The sequence below is a fragment of the Euprymna scolopes genome, chromosome 45, assembly GCF_053919585.1.
Source record: "Euprymna scolopes isolate OS-2025 chromosome 45, ASM5391958v1, whole genome shotgun sequence".
NCBI classification, from domain to species: domain Eukaryota; kingdom Metazoa; phylum Mollusca; class Cephalopoda; order Sepiida; family Sepiolidae; genus Euprymna; species Euprymna scolopes.
The window spans coordinates 6,978,896-6,995,193 of record NC_136526.1 but is presented as its reverse complement, the minus strand read 5'-3'; the positions used below and the strand labels follow the sequence as shown (position 1 = coordinate 6,995,193).

Here is a 16,298-nt window from a genome sequence, read left to right as displayed (position 1 = left end):
TAGATTCTTTGATATGACAGTGACGCATTCGAAATGATTGTTTCTGTTTAGAACACAGTTGAAACATATTACTTGACTTTTACATTTTAAACTGTAATTCAATTTTATAAAGTCAACAGTAAGTTCTCTACAGTGTAATGCAGATAACAGTGTGTTACATTGTGTTACGTTGTGTGTTTCATTGTATATGAATATGTTCCATAACTACGTACATGTTGAATAGTTGGGTTTATATTTTATCTGTATATTCATGTACGTGTAAATGCGTGTATGTATGTACGTCGTATCATTTAGTTAATTGTCTAGTGTGTATATTTTAATATTTATGCAATAGTTCTAACAGGAAACGATTGACGTGGACGTATCGAAACAGTTGTAGACAAACAGATCTTTTTAACAGCTGTAAATAGCACAACACATACCTGGATTATTTACGAACATTCAGATTACAACGTCTTCACATCTTGGCTGCCTGAGAAAACGCCGCCCCCCTGCGTCATGGAGAGATCAACTCCCCTTGAGTCGTCCGTTCTCTCTGATGTTCAGCTAACGACTGACTAGAATCTCCCGAAATCTACATCTCATCACGTGTCCAAGACCCCAACCGCTGACGTAACATGAATCTGATTATTTGTTTATCCAAACCAAAAATTTTTCTGTATTTTATCTAAAATCACATTTTTTTTAGTTGTTTACTATTTCAGCCGAATTGTTTATTTTTCTAAAAAAAAATCAAATCAATTATTAATAATAATGTTTTGACCCTTGGCCCTGCCTGCCGCAATTAACACAGATACTACACTATGATCACATCCAAAGGGTCACAGCATTACAAGATGTCCCTTCTAGCATCAACTAGAACGGCAAGAAAGCATCCTAAGAACCCAGAAAGGAATTAGAAAAAGAAAAGCTATGGTGACTTTATTAAAATTTACACACAACACACACAACACACACACACAACACACACACACAACACACACACAACACACACACACAACACACACACACACAACACACACACAACACACACACAACACACACAACACACACACACAACACACACACACAAAACACACACAACACACACACAACACACACACACACACACACAACACACACACAACACACACACACAACACACACACAACACACACAACACACACACACAACACACACAACACACACACACAACACACACACACAAAACACACACAACACACACACACAACACACACACACACACACAACACACACACACGCACACACAACACACACACAACACACACAACACACACACACAACACACACAACACACACACACACACAACACACACACACACAACACACACACTAGAAAGGAAACAACCACATATATAGACATATATAAATACAAATATAGACGATCACGGCGCATATAACATAGAAACTAAATAAGAAACTCACGTTAAAAATGCAGATATGAAAGAATCATCATCACCAGACAGAAAAAAAACCTTTCCCCTCCCCACAACGTAACACAAATATCAAGTTTCATCAATAAATCATAAGTCAGACTTCATTTCCGCCTAATGTTTTCAGGCAGCGTTATCCTTTTGTGATCTTTGTCTAGAACACATCCTGTTTACAACAGAAGAAACGTTGCAAGCCTGTCTTTGTTTTATCGCTATTTCCATGGCATGTGCTCATCCCCTCGTCCCCCCCTCGCCAATCTTTCACGAGGAACACCCGTCTAGCTCAAACTACTGTCAATAATTTTCCCCACTCTTTATCTGTGCCTAAATCCAAACGTAGATTCCATGAGCAAAGCTTCTTTCTTAGAACTGCACGCCAGTGGAACTCTCTGCCGCTTGCCTGTTTCCCACCTGACTACAACTTGGACGTCTTCAAGTCCAACATAAACAAACTCCTGACAAACCGCCCCCTTAATTAAGACACTGTATCAAAACCCCTAATACTAATGATTACTGCAATACTATCTCATTGATTACTGTACATGCAATAACCCTTATCCCTGAGTGGCCGTCGGGCCTTGATAAGTGGTGACCCCCATGTAAAAAAAAAAATGCACGGAGTGCCTTCAATAAGTTTCCAGACTTTTTTGTATGGACACTTTTACTGATAGTACACACATGAAACTCTAATCCCTTTCCAAGTAATCTTCTCCGGCTGCAATGCACTTGTTGTACCGTTCCAACAACTTCTGGAAGACCCCATGGAAGAGGACTTCAATGTAGCTGCCTTCAGCCTCAATCAATCAATGCAGGTAACTTGATTATGTAGTAGAGCTTACATCTATTAAATGTAGCCGCCTTCAGCCTCAATCAATCAATTCAGGTAACTTGATTATGTAGCAGAGCTTACATCTATTAAATGTAGCCGCCTTCAGCCTCAATCAATCAATTCAGGTAACTTGATTATGTAGTAGAGCTTACATCTATTAAATGTAGCCGCCTTCAGCCTCAATCAATCAATTCAGGTAACTTGATTATGTAGCAGAGCTTACATCTATTAAATGTAGCCGCCTTCAGTCTAAATCATCATCTTGATATGGGTTCGGAACTGAGAGCATTCTTTTTCCTTAGGTACCAGCGGGAGCTTGGCGAATACTCGGCGGATGGCGGCGATAAGGCTGGCTTTGGTGTTGTGGGAGGTCATGTTGGTGATGTTCTCGAGATATGAACAAACGAAGTAGTCCTGTGGGTTGAGATCGGGGAGGAGGGTGGCAGTGAGAGAAGAGTACAAAGTCGTAGCACTCCTTCTGAAGCCAAGTCTGGGTATCTTTGGATTTGTGGGCCGGCGCCGAGTCCTACTACCACATCCAGGGTCTGTCAGTGGCCATCCCCACATTATTCAGGTACATTTTGGCATTTTGGTGTTGACTTTGAAGATGTGAGGTGGCATGATGTGGTCCTCACTTGAAACCACACCAAAGGAACATTGTTTTCATCACCTGAGGTACGTTCCTGTTACTCATTGCAATCGAGCGACGCATTTTGAGAGTGTTGACAATGGTCTTGTTGTCATAACTTGGTTCGGTAGAGAGCATGAGTTGTACAGTGGCGAATCTCCGATCTCGTTCGTTGAACATTGTGTCACTTTCAGCCATGATGGAAGACTTTTATCGCTCTTGGGATTTGTACAGAACTGGCCAAATAGTAGATCGTCTGAAAAAAAAAAAGAAAAAAAGAAAAAAAAAAAAGAAAAAAGAAAAAAGAAAAAAGAAAAGAAAAGCCAAAAGTAGATGGTCTAAAAAAAAAAAGAAAAAAAGAAAAAAAAAAGCGATTTTCATCAGAGGGAAATGGAATAATGTCGACTGTTGTAGGGCGTCATTTTATCGTTCCTACCTTTATTGAAGTAAAAATAGACGAATTAAAAATGAAATAATCCGATTACGAAATTTAATCGAATTAGGAAATTTAATCAACCACAATGCATCTCGATTTCTTACCGTGTAGATGCACGTCTCTGTGACGACCGGATTTGGTTTGACTTCCGGGAAGAAACTCTTGACAAATTTTTTCGACGTTTCTTGGGCCGAGGAATCTGGCTTTTCATCTCGATAATCCGGGTTAATCTCTGGTCCATAATGAAGGAAGATCTGAAACGGGCCAATATATATATATATATATATATATATATATATATATATATATATATATATATATATATATATATAGCTACTTCATTTACTCACATAAATTTAATATACGAAAGTATAGATTTATGCGTAAACTTTAAGTATTTACTTCAAAAGTGCTCAATACGTAGGTAGAGCTAGTTAGTAATTTATAAAATATATATGGCGATTAAGCTACACTGAATATTCTGCGTTTCATCCACTATAGGATTCGTCAGGCTTAAGCCATATATATTTTATAAATTACTATATATATATATATATATATATATATATATATATATATATATATATATATATATATATATATAAAATGGGTTAAGAAATTCCAACGAAAGAAAGATGTATATTTAAATAAGGGGGTGGTTACCAACAATGTGTATTTTTTAGCATTATTTTATTATTCCGTGTCTTGGTTTTTCATTGAGAATTATGTTTAGGTGCTCGTCTGAACTCCAATCTCTGGTCCCTCCTCGCCAATCTTTCACGAAAAGCACCCGTCTAGCTGAATCCACTGTGAAAAATTTCCCCCACTCTTTATCTGTGCCTAAATCAAAACGCGGATTTCATGAACAAAGCTTCTTTCTTAGAAATGCACGCCTGTGGAACTCTGTTCCGTCTGCCTGCTTCCCACCTGACTACAACTTGGATGTGTTCAAGTCCAACGTTAACAAATTCCTAATGAACCGCCCCCTTAAGTAAACACTTCATTAAATCTCCACACTAACGAAATGTACTTGTAATAACCCTTATCCCTGAGTGGCTTCCGGGCCTTGATAAGTGGTGACCACTGTGTAAAAAAAAAGAATCATTGAAATCGTTTTTAACGCGTTTCAGACATAAAGAATACACGAACAGTTTAAGACTAAAACGAAAAATCACAATACTAAAATCTAAGAATCCAAAAAATAAATATCAAAATAGAATGAAAGCACCCCTACCCTTATTTCAGAAGAGCTGGTCCCCCACTCCTCACACATACACATTAGTAACAGCCTTGGATCACAGTTACCTTCCTAGGGAAGCAAATAACTACATAATACTATAAACAGTACACACATTCTTCAAACCAATAAAAGAAAACACACACACACACATCCTACCCTAAAGGAAAAGAAAAGACACAAACAGAAAGAGAGAGGGAGAGAGAGAAACACAACACAGGAGTGACCACAGCCCAATAAAAGAGTAATAAAAATTGAACATTCCAATGAATAGTAGACACTTACACGTTTCCACCTCTTGGAAACATTTAAATGAACTATGAAAATGTTATTTTTACATCTCCAACTCATTTTGAAAATAATTTCTGAAGAGGACGCTTCACAGAACGTCTGAAACGCGTTAAAAACGATTTCAATGATTTAAAAACATTATTACAATGATCTAAACATAATTCTCAATGAAAAACCAAGACACGGTATAATAAAATAATGTTAAAAAATACACATTGTTGATGACCACCCCCTTATTTAAATATATATATATATATATATATATATATATATATATATATATATATATATATATATATATATATAAATATATTAATGAAATCAAAGGGATGTAGTGTTTACCTGATATACGCAATGGTAAACTTCAAACTAATATAAATAACTATTTATACATAGAAAATGTAATCCCAACTGAATTAAAAAAGCTCAATACGCATTAAGCTGACGATGAAGGTTCTCATATTTGATTTCTCTCTTTTTACTATTAGGTCCCATTTGACTAGGGACAGACTTCTCTTTGGGCTACTGCACCGCCCGGAAAAAACAATTTTCATTATTTCAGCTGTTTTGAAAACTTTCTAATCGGATTATATGCAACGTCACGCTGGACTTATTTTGGAATACATTCTCTCTAAAGAACTATTTTGCATTTTGGATCAACTCGAGAGGAGTTTCATGCAAGCTGAAATATTATGCGCGGGTTGTTTTTATATATATATTTTACATATCCAACATTTTTTCACTTTTTTATTTGACAATTTATAACTACAATAAATTGTGGTTTCACTTAATGCCTTAACTAGCAAATTCTAGCGTTGCTACAAATATAATTTGCTGATTTCTTTATGTCCTCTGATGAGAAGAATAACAAGAGTAGCATTCTTTGAAACTCCGCGGAATAAGGACTTTGTAAATTGTTTTTTGGAGTATTCAGTCGAACAATAAATGTTGATTGTAAAGTTCAACTTACAGGTTTAATACATACATACACGCACGAACTGTGGACTTGCAGAGCTACAGGATTTATTTAATTATATTTAATCGATGCATACATGTCACCGTTACTGTGTTTATAGCTTATCGTAGGCAAACTATTAATAAATGAAATGTTTTACCCACCATAAGCTTTTTATTGTCTTTTATTTCACGATTTAAATTCTGCACCCACCTGCTGTTAATTTTTAATAAAACTTTATAAAATAAGTAAATCTCACAAACCTTTAGAAGTCCCGGATATTCATATGCCGGAAGTCCATAATACATGTCATAGGGCACTGACCTCTTGAATGAAAACGTCGGAAATCTGTCGACGGAATATTGGCCCTCGTTCTTTTCTTGGAAATAACACACGGTGATTTTAACAGTCTGAAATTAAAAAAAAAGAAAAAGAAAAAGGACAATGATTTATAACCCTTCGATAATTCCACAAAGATAAGATGGACTGAGTCTTCCCTGGAGTCTGAATGACAATAAGTTTTCCCTAGATTTCCACAAAGATAAGTGGTCAACCTCCAAGTAAAAGAAAAGAATAAAAATTAATTTTATTATTAATAAGGATAATACGATTCCAATATTTTTCAGATTCCGATACAATTACCGATTCCGTATATAATTTCCGATTCCGACACAATTACCGATCCCGATTCTTTATAAATATCTAAATATTTAACTATAAAGTCGTTATTTTTTCATGATTATCGTAAAAACGCGTTACATGTGCAGATATATTCTAAAACGTAAAGATACAGTTGTGATGGATGATCTATCGATTTTAGTTTTATTAATAGTTTAAAATCAATATTTATAATCAATATTTAAAATCAATATTTAAAAGCAATATTAAAAATCATTATTTAAAATCAATATTTAAAAGCAATATTTAAAATCAATAGATATTCATTATTTTAATATTAATATCGTCAGTAGAAGATTTTTCTTTATAGAAAACCAAGTAAAAAAAGCCAATTAAAAGAATCGTTCTTGGCATAAAAACTAGCAGAGGTACCCGCCTTCGTCAGGGAAACACGTAATACACATAATACAATCATTATATATCAAAGGAAATTTAATTGACAATGCAATATTTTTGTTATAGAAGAATAAAATGCGTTGGGCAAAATCCGAAAATTGGGAGAGAAGTTGTAAAATTTTATTTTTCAAATTTCTTTTAACGGATTGATCGGCGCTGTTGCTTCTGAGTAGTTAAGAACAGAATAGATACATTGATTGATATAATAATTAAATCAATGATTTATGCAGACGTCACGACAATCTATGGCAACACTTCAAAGACCAGCACTGACCAAGATCTTTGTGATTCTCTCCCTTCTGATCTGGAGAATCTGGTGCAATGGAGAAAACAGGTGCTCTCAAGAATTATGAATGCTAACGTAATTAAAGGAATAAATTATAAGATGCTTATATATATATATATATATATATATATATATATACTTAAAGGAATAAATTGTAAGATGCTTAACATCATGAAATTTGGAATATAGGCTTGTGTCATTTATTTGCTTAACTTCAATCTATGGTACCCCGTCGCCAGACTTTCACGAAAAACACTCGTCTAACCAGAACCACTATCAACAATTTCCCACACTCTACACCCAAACGTAGATTCCATGAACAGGGCTTCTTTCTTAGAACTGCTCGCCTGTGGAACTCTATTCCGTTTGCCTGCTTTCCAACTGACTACAATCTGATTGTCTTCAAGTCCAACGTGAACAAGTTCTTATTGAACCGTCCCCCTAAGTAATCCAAGATACAAAATTCCCACTAATGTTTACTACATTAAAATCACAATGACTAATGTATACCCATTAACCTTTATCCTCGAGTGGCCTCTGGTCCTTGATAAGTGGTGACCTCCTTGTAATATATATATATATATATATATATATATATATATATATATATATACACACATAAAATATATATATATATATATATATATATATATATATATATATATATATATATATATATATATAAAAGAATAACAGTCCAAAATCCAAATATTTATTTTTCATGCAAAACAGCTCATCCAGCATGTTAAAATTTCTGTACATATTTTTTTTACAGACCCGTTTCGTTATGCAGAAACAAACCGTTATTATTATGTCAATATCGACCTTTTTCTTGCATAAAAAAAAAATCAGAAAAAAAAAATTTGCTTCGAAAGAAAAGGGTGCATGACAATATAATGTCGGAAAAAAGAAAAAAAGAAAAAATTCATAGAAGATTCAACATCGTGTGTTTGTTCTGCCAGCCATCTTGCCTCATATATCAATTGTACTGATACTCTATAGTTGACTGGAATGACTTCCGAACATGTTCAACAAGAACGTGTTCTCTATAGTGAGTGGTTAATTGTCGGTAGTTTCATACCCTTCAAGAAATTCCAACAAAAATCCAACAGAATTGCGTACAGAAATCACTATTTCCATTGCTTCCAACGTAATAGATGCTGTGAAATGAAAGCCACCTTTAGGACTGCCAGTACAAGCTGAAAATGTCAATTCTACCGAACATCAATAAAATATCTGGGTTTTATTTTTGACAAAACAGGTCGACAACCCGACCCAGAGAACATATCAGCCAGAAAAAATATGCCAGCTCAAACAGACGTCAAAACTCTACATTTTTTCCTTGGGTTGGTAAGCCACTATGGCTCATTTTTACCAGAGTTACACCGCATCCGAACTCCTCTGAATAACCCCTGAAAAAAGGGATTGCATGGAACTGGTCACTAGAATGCAAAGCTGCTTTTGCCAAACTGACTACAACTTGGATGTCTTCAAGTCCAACATAAACAAATTCCTGACGAGCCGCCCCCTTAAGTAAGACACTTTATCAAATCTCCAACACTAATTATTACTACGATACTATCCCATTGATTACTGTACACACAATAACCCTTATCCCTGAGTGGCTTCCGGGCCTTGATAAGTTTTACTCTCTTCAGATTTCTCCTGACCCGTTTTAATCCATCTTTAGACATTATTGTGGTTACCGATGCTTCTGACTATAGCGTTGGAGCCGTGATCTCTCACATTTTTCCTGATGGCAGTCAGAAAGTTATCGCTCATGCATCTAGGTCATTGATACCTGCAGAAAGGAACTACAGTCAAATTGAGAAAGAAGCTTTGGCAATATGCTGTAAAGAAATTCCATAAAATGATCTACGGACTTCACTTTACTTTGGTTACAGACCATGAACCTACTTATTTGACTACAATTTCTCAATAAAGTTCCTTTCAACTAATTCGAGGGGACATGCAGATGCCCTGCCGATACTAATTACTACACACCAGTGACTACCTGAAGACTATCTTGGGTCAGATATCTCCTCAACGCTCACAGCTACGATAAGGGAACTACCGGTTACTTCTGACATGATTAAAGAAGCCACAGCTTCTGACACTCTATTACAAGAAGCTTTGGCGATAATATACGCTGTAAAGAAGTTCCATTGTAAAAGAGAAATAAGATACAAGAGATTCGTATGCTCATTTTAAAGTAACTAATGTCTCAGCTAATGAACCCTCTTTTTTTACAAGAACTCTAGAAATTTTTCACAAGAACTCTAGAAATTTTTCACAAGATCTCTAGAAAATTTTTGCAAGAACTGTAGAAAATTGTTCACAAGAACTGTAGAAATTTTTCACAAGAACTGTAGAAAATTGTTCACAAGAACTGTAGAAATTTTTCACAAGAACTGTAGAAAATTTTCACAAGAACTGTAGAAAATTTTCACAAGAACTGTAGAAATTGTTCACAAGAACTGTAGAATTTTTTCACAAGAACTGTAGAAAATTTTCACGAGAACTCTAGAAATTGTTCACAAGAACTGTAGAAATTTTTCACAAGAACTCTAGAAATTTTTCACAAGAACTGTAGAAAATTGTTCACAAGAACTGTAGAAATTTTTCACAAGAACTGTAGAAAATTGTTCACAAGAACTGTAGAAAATTGTTCACAAGAACTGTAGAAATTGTTCACAAGAACTGTAGAAATTTTTCACAAGAACTGTAGAAAATTTTCACGAGAACTCTAGAAATTGTTCACAAGAACTGTAGAAATTTTTCACAAGAACTCTAGAAATTTTTCACAACAAGAACTGTAGAAATTGTTCACAAGAACTCTAGAAATTTTTCACAAGAACTCTAGAAATTTTTCACAAGAACTCTAGAAATACTAACGAACATTCCTATTGTTGTAAACCTTCCGTTTTAAAATTGTATGAAATATCCCTTTTGTGAATTATTTTGTTTTATTTATTGCATAAGAATGTCTTTCGTTTTTCTCACAATTGTTTATAAACTCTACAAACATTTTAACTGAAAATATTTCTATGAATCATCCCAAAAATACATCTTCTCCCATTACAAAACACCTACAAAATCGGCGTAAACACATCCCTAAAATCTAGTAACCTTCAACCACCAGTTTTGGCGAATAACAAACAGGATTCCGAACAGAAGCGTGCCCTCTATCCCTACCATCATCAATGGACCTGAGGTAATTTTGTCAGCATTTGAAAAAGCAAAATTCTTTGCCAAGAACTTTGCAGCAAATTCTACCCTTTATGATCAGGGTCGCCCAACCCTCATATTTTTTCCTGTGACTGAAAACACACTAAGCAACATACAAATTTCATGATGGTGCCAAGCTTATCAAAAACCTTGATTCTAATAAAGCAACTTGCCCCGACGGTATTCCAATCATAGGGATCAGAGAGCTTCAACCGGAACTAGCTCCCATACTTACAAAACCGTTTAAACTTTGCTTTAATGAGAAATGCTTTCCAACACCTTGGAAAACTTCATCAGTCTGCCCCCATATCTAAAAATTCTGGAGATCGGTCATTTCCCTTTCAATACAGACCAATCAGTGTCCTGTGTGTCATGAGCAAGTTGCTGGAATCTGTGATAAACAGAGAAGTGATCAACCACCTCAGCAAAAATAATCTGCTGAGTGACATGCAATATGGTTTCCATCCTGCTAAATTTACAGCTGATATAATAATTGTTATATTACATAGGATTAGTGAATCTCTCGAAAGGGGCTTCATCTCTAGAGCAATAGCTCTTGACATATCAAACGTTTTTGATAGAGTATAGCATAAAGGCTTACTTCACAAGATCGCCAGTTATGGAATAGCTGAGAATGTTTTTTGTTTTTTTACACGGTGGTCACCACTTATCAAGGCCTGGAAGCCACTCAGGGATAAGGGTTATTGTCCTCTCAATTATTAAGTCCTTTCTCTTTTATAGGCTTATAAGAGTAGTCATCGATAGGCAGAAATCAGAAACTCATTGTATTAGCGCTGGCGTCCTTCAGGGTTCCAGCTTGGGTCATAATCTCTTCCTGATTTTAATCAATGATCTCCCAAATCAAATTCTTAGATCATTTGTTGACATTTATGCAAATGACGTGACAATCTATGGCAACACGTCAAAGACCAGCAATGACCAAGATCTTTTTGATTATCTCTTTTCTGATCTGGAGAATGTGGTGCAATGGGGAAAAGGTGGCTGGTTAATTTTAATGCATTGAAAATCAAGTTTCTCTCCTTTCATCACAATCACTCTGACCCCCATTTCTCCTTGTCACTGAAGTATTGACTCAGGAGAGGAAAGTTGGTGATTGCGCAACACTTGCTTCATAGTTATACATGCAGGTACCTTTACAAGGGTGCACCCATTTCCTCTCAAGCTAGCCAGATTCCAAAGATGATTTTTAAACGCCACATATAACCGAAACTGGTACCAGTGTTCTCCTTCCACAAATATTAACAAAACCAAATAGGGGTTCCTGTAATGATCTAGTCCGTGATGAATTGGCGGTGGGGGGTTAGTTCTGTGCAGTTCTAGGAGGTCCACCTTCTCAGGCTTGAGAAGGGGTTAGTTTATTGTTAATCGTCTGAGACGCCATTACCATGGAATGCAGACGGGGTTGCCCGGACACCTTTTGCAGGTCAGAGTGTCTCTCCTTGAGAGTGCTGACTTCTCAATTCCATATTCCAACTCTGATATCACAGTTATTGCAGCGAGAGAGAACTATACAGCACCTGAGACGCCCTTACCGGGGAATGCAGAACTATACAGACCTCCCTCCCATATACACAAACAAAAGTAAATCATGCTTACCTTAAATGGAAATCGAACATCGAGGTGTTTAGAAAGGAAGCTTCCGGCCCAAGAACCAAGGCATAAGACTAGCTTTCTCGCTTCGTACGTTCCTTTTTTGGTACGGATTCGAACTATTGCTCCGGGTTCGATTTCAGTGACCGTCTCAGCGTCACGAATATATCCACCCAATTTCAAAAATTGATTCTAAAACAAAAAAAATCTATTTAGAAAAACAAACAAACAAAACACACACACACACACACACACACACACACACACACACACACACACACACACACACACACACACACACACACATATATATTTTACTATAATAATAATAATAATATATAATCCTTCTGACTCTATTCGGACTTGATTATGTAGTAGAGCTGACATCTATTCAATGTAGCTGTTATCAGCTTAAATAAACACCTCAATACGGGTCCAGAACTGGAAGCATACCTTTTCCGGCAGGAGCTCGGCGAATACTTGGCAGATGGCGGGGATCAGACTGGATTTGGTGCTGTCGAGAATTGTGCAGGTCATGGGCTGATGTTCTTGATGTAAATCGAAACTATGTGGTTCAGCGAGTTCAGAAGGATGGGCGGCCAATGAGAGAAGGATTCAGCACTCCTTCTGACTCTATTCGGACTTGCGGCTAAGCGCCGAGTCCAGCTGCCACATCCAGTGTCTGCCAGCTGCTATCTGATTACACCAGAGGATCACCACACTCTCCAGCACATCCAGGTACACTTTGGTGTTGACTTTCAAGCCGACTTCGAAGATGTTAGGTGGCATAATGTGGCCATCAATTGAAACCACACCAAAAGACCATAACCGTGGCCGGAAATTTTGTTTTCATCACCCTGGCCACGTCCCTGTTATTCGTGGCAATCCAACGATGCATTTTAAGGGTACTGGTAATGGTCCTGTTGTTATAACTTTGATTAGTAGAGAGCATGAGTTGTACAACGGCGCATCTCCGATCTTGCTCGTTTAACATTGTGTTACATTCAGACATGATAGAAGGCTCCTATGGCTTTTGGGATTTGTACACAACTGGCCAAGTAATAGATGGCGTGCAAAAAAAACTTAAGTTTGCTTTCTCCTTATATATATTGTAATAATTATTAAATACCTACATACACTACTGTTTCATCCTTTCAGGAATCTTCAGTGCAGGGTGTCACGATTAACACCAGTCGACAGATTCGAACTCAGCAACACGAGCCATCTCTGGCTCGATTAGCAAAGACGGTATCCAATCGGCTACCATTAATCGCGTGAAATAATGTTGAATTTAAACATTTTATTTTTAAATGTTCTTTACGTCAGTCAGAGAGTGATCTAATCGTTATACGATGATCTATGCATAAGAGCTAAATTGACCGATTTAATTCAACTGAAAGTGGTGAACGAGGGGCTGTCATAATTATCTTTTTTACTATAATAATTAAATACCTACAGGGTTGTAAAGAGATAGCTTCGAATTTGGGGGTATCAAAACCAAAGCAAAATATGATGAAAGTAAAAATAAAATAGATAAACCCCATAATTTATTATACCATACCTGTTCACACTGAAACACTTATCACAATATTCTGTGGATCTATATTAAAAAACCTTGTTAAACTTTGTGACATATTTCCATTCTATGGAGGTCAGGTGCGAACGAACACCCCATAATTTTATTATGCCATATTTCTTCAAACTGAAACATGATTATCAAAGTATACTTATGCAGAGAGATATGAAAAGTCTTTATTAAAGTTTGTGCCTATTTCCATTCTATGGAGGCCAGGCGCGAACGCAGACCCCACAATTTTATTATACCATCCCTATTTAAGTTAAAACATACTTATCAAAGTATTCTTATGCATATCTATATCAAAAACACTTGTAAACGTTTTTTTTTTTTTAATTTTAAAATTTTTTATTTCCATACTTTGTTGACCAGGCGCGAACACAGACCCCACAATTTTAATGAACCACCTTTCTACCAGATCAAACATACCCATTCCTGTGTCTCGATACATCTTTTATTATTATATGCGATCAGTTTTCTATAATAGTCAACCATATAGGAGCCTATTCGTGACCAGACACACACACACACACACACACACACACTGACATTCAGGTTTATATTATACTAGCAGGGCTACCCGGCGTTGCTCGGGACCATATAAACAATGAAAAAACAAAAGCAGATATTGAACATATGTTTTATTCTTAGGGGAGAGGAATCTTTCATCTCTATGTATTATTTGTTTTATCTACCCTAGGACTGGTATTGTTCATGTTTTATCTCTAGCATAGGTAATTTACAGCATGTATATGAAATTGTTTTACCTTAGGGAGAAGAGAACAGGTAATATACAACATAATGTGTCTATATTACATCCCTGGTAACGCCTAGAAACCAGCTAGAACATGTATTTCAGTCAATCTATATTACATCCTGGGCTATGCCGGGAAACCAGCTAATCTCTATTTAGTGACTTGACCAGACGTTTGGCTTTTATATATATAGATAATTACAGGTTTTGGGGGGCCCCCCTTGAAGAACACTGATCAGTTGACCCACTTCTAGTGGTCCGTTTGACGTGAAATATCGATATTTGTCATCCGGGTGATGGGGCTTCAATATGATACCAAAGTTGTCAAGTTTGGTTCCGTCTTTCAAAAGTTTTAGCGTTACAAACAAACATACATACATACACACAGACGTTTGGCTTTTATATATATACTAGCAGGGCTACCCGGCGTTGCTCGGGACCGTATAAACAATGAAAAAACAAAAGCAGATATTGAACATATGTTTTATTCTTAGGGGAGAGGAATCTTTCATCTCAAGTTTTAGCGTTAATGACAGGTTTTTTTGGGGCCCCCGCGAAGATAACTGATCAGTTGACCAACTTCTAGTGGTCCGTTTGACGTGAAATTTCGATATTTGTCATCCGGGTGATGAGGCTTCGATATGATACCAAATTTGTCAAGTTTGGTTGCATCTTTCAAAAGTTTTAGCGTTACAAACAAACATACATACATACACACAGACGTTTGGCTTTTATATATATAGACTAGCAGGGCTACCCGGCGTTGCTCGGGACCGTATAAACAATGAAAAAACAAAAGCAGATATTGAACATATGTTTTATTCTTAGGGGAGACGAATCTTTCATCTCTATGTATTATTTGTTTTATCTACCCCCGGACTGGTATTGTTCATGTTTTATCCCTAGCATAGGTAATTTACAGCATGTATATGAAATTGTTTTACCTTAGGGAGAAGAGAACAGGTAATATACAACATAATGTGTCTATATTACATCCCTGGCAACGCCTAGAAACCAGCTAGAACATGTATTTCAGTCAATCTTTATTACATCCTGGGCTATGCCGGGAAACCAGCTAATCTCTATTTAGTGACTTGACCACCAAAATACCTCCCTAAGTGTGTCCTTTCTTTTGAACTTATTAGATATAGGTATCTAGAAATGTGTGTGAAATTTTGTTGAATGCATTGTTCACTATGATTTTCTTATTGTTCTACACAATATCAACTGTAGCGAAATAAAACAGTAAACTTAGTGTAGTGTTAGAATAAAGAGCAAAGGAAAAAATTAGAATCATATTCTGTAATTGCAAATCTAAATTTGCTAGCGTGTACCAGTATTTGCCAGGTTGTGGAAATTTGGAATTTATAACGTATGTAGTGGCCTTTTCCTAGATACCTATTGCTAAAAATTATACTTTCATTTTGTTAGAAAAATCTCTCTTCGGATGCCCTGCATCATCCAAAATAAAAACAAATATTTTTATAATTGTTTCAGTACATTGCTACACATTGTGAAATTTGTTGACGTTTGTAAAAAAAAATCATGAATGTGCTTATATTCCAAAAAAGAAAATATCAGTGCACAGTATTGAAAGTGTTTGAGATTCAAAAGTCTGTAACATTTCTACTAACTTCATAAGATGTCATGTGAGAAACTTAATTGAATATCAAGACATTATCTGAAGCGTTTTTATTTTGGTGTAACGTATGTGTTTACAGTGAACCGTAACTTTTAATAAACAGCTTGGTATGCAATGACATAGGCTAAGAATCTTAGACAAAATATATATAAATTGGAAAAATGTGTGAACAAATGAAAAAAAAATGATCCGCTCCACTTGATGACATCAAGCACAGTAATATTTTAGTGAAGAAAATATGAAATTGATGTTCAGTGATTAGTTTGGATGAATGAGAAAATGTAATTGTTTGATGCA

General features: G+C 36.0%; 1 protein-coding gene across 2 annotated transcripts in view; it reads right to left on the bottom strand.

Moving 5' to 3' along the window:
- The window catches only part of LOC145269023 (peroxisomal sarcosine oxidase-like), a 72,760-nt gene that overhangs the window by 5,707 nt on the left and 50,755 nt on the right, over positions 1–16,298 (bottom strand). For both annotated transcript variants that reach the window (XM_080124597.1, XM_080124598.1), the window contains 3 exons: positions 12,036–12,221; positions 6,094–6,240; positions 3,452–3,601 (listed from right to left, as the gene is read on the bottom strand). In XM_080124597.1, coding sequence (XP_079980723.1) covers positions 3,452–3,601; positions 6,094–6,240; positions 12,036–12,221 — 483 coding nt within the window. The remainder of the gene's footprint in view (positions 1–3,451; positions 3,602–6,093; positions 6,241–12,035; positions 12,222–16,298) is intronic.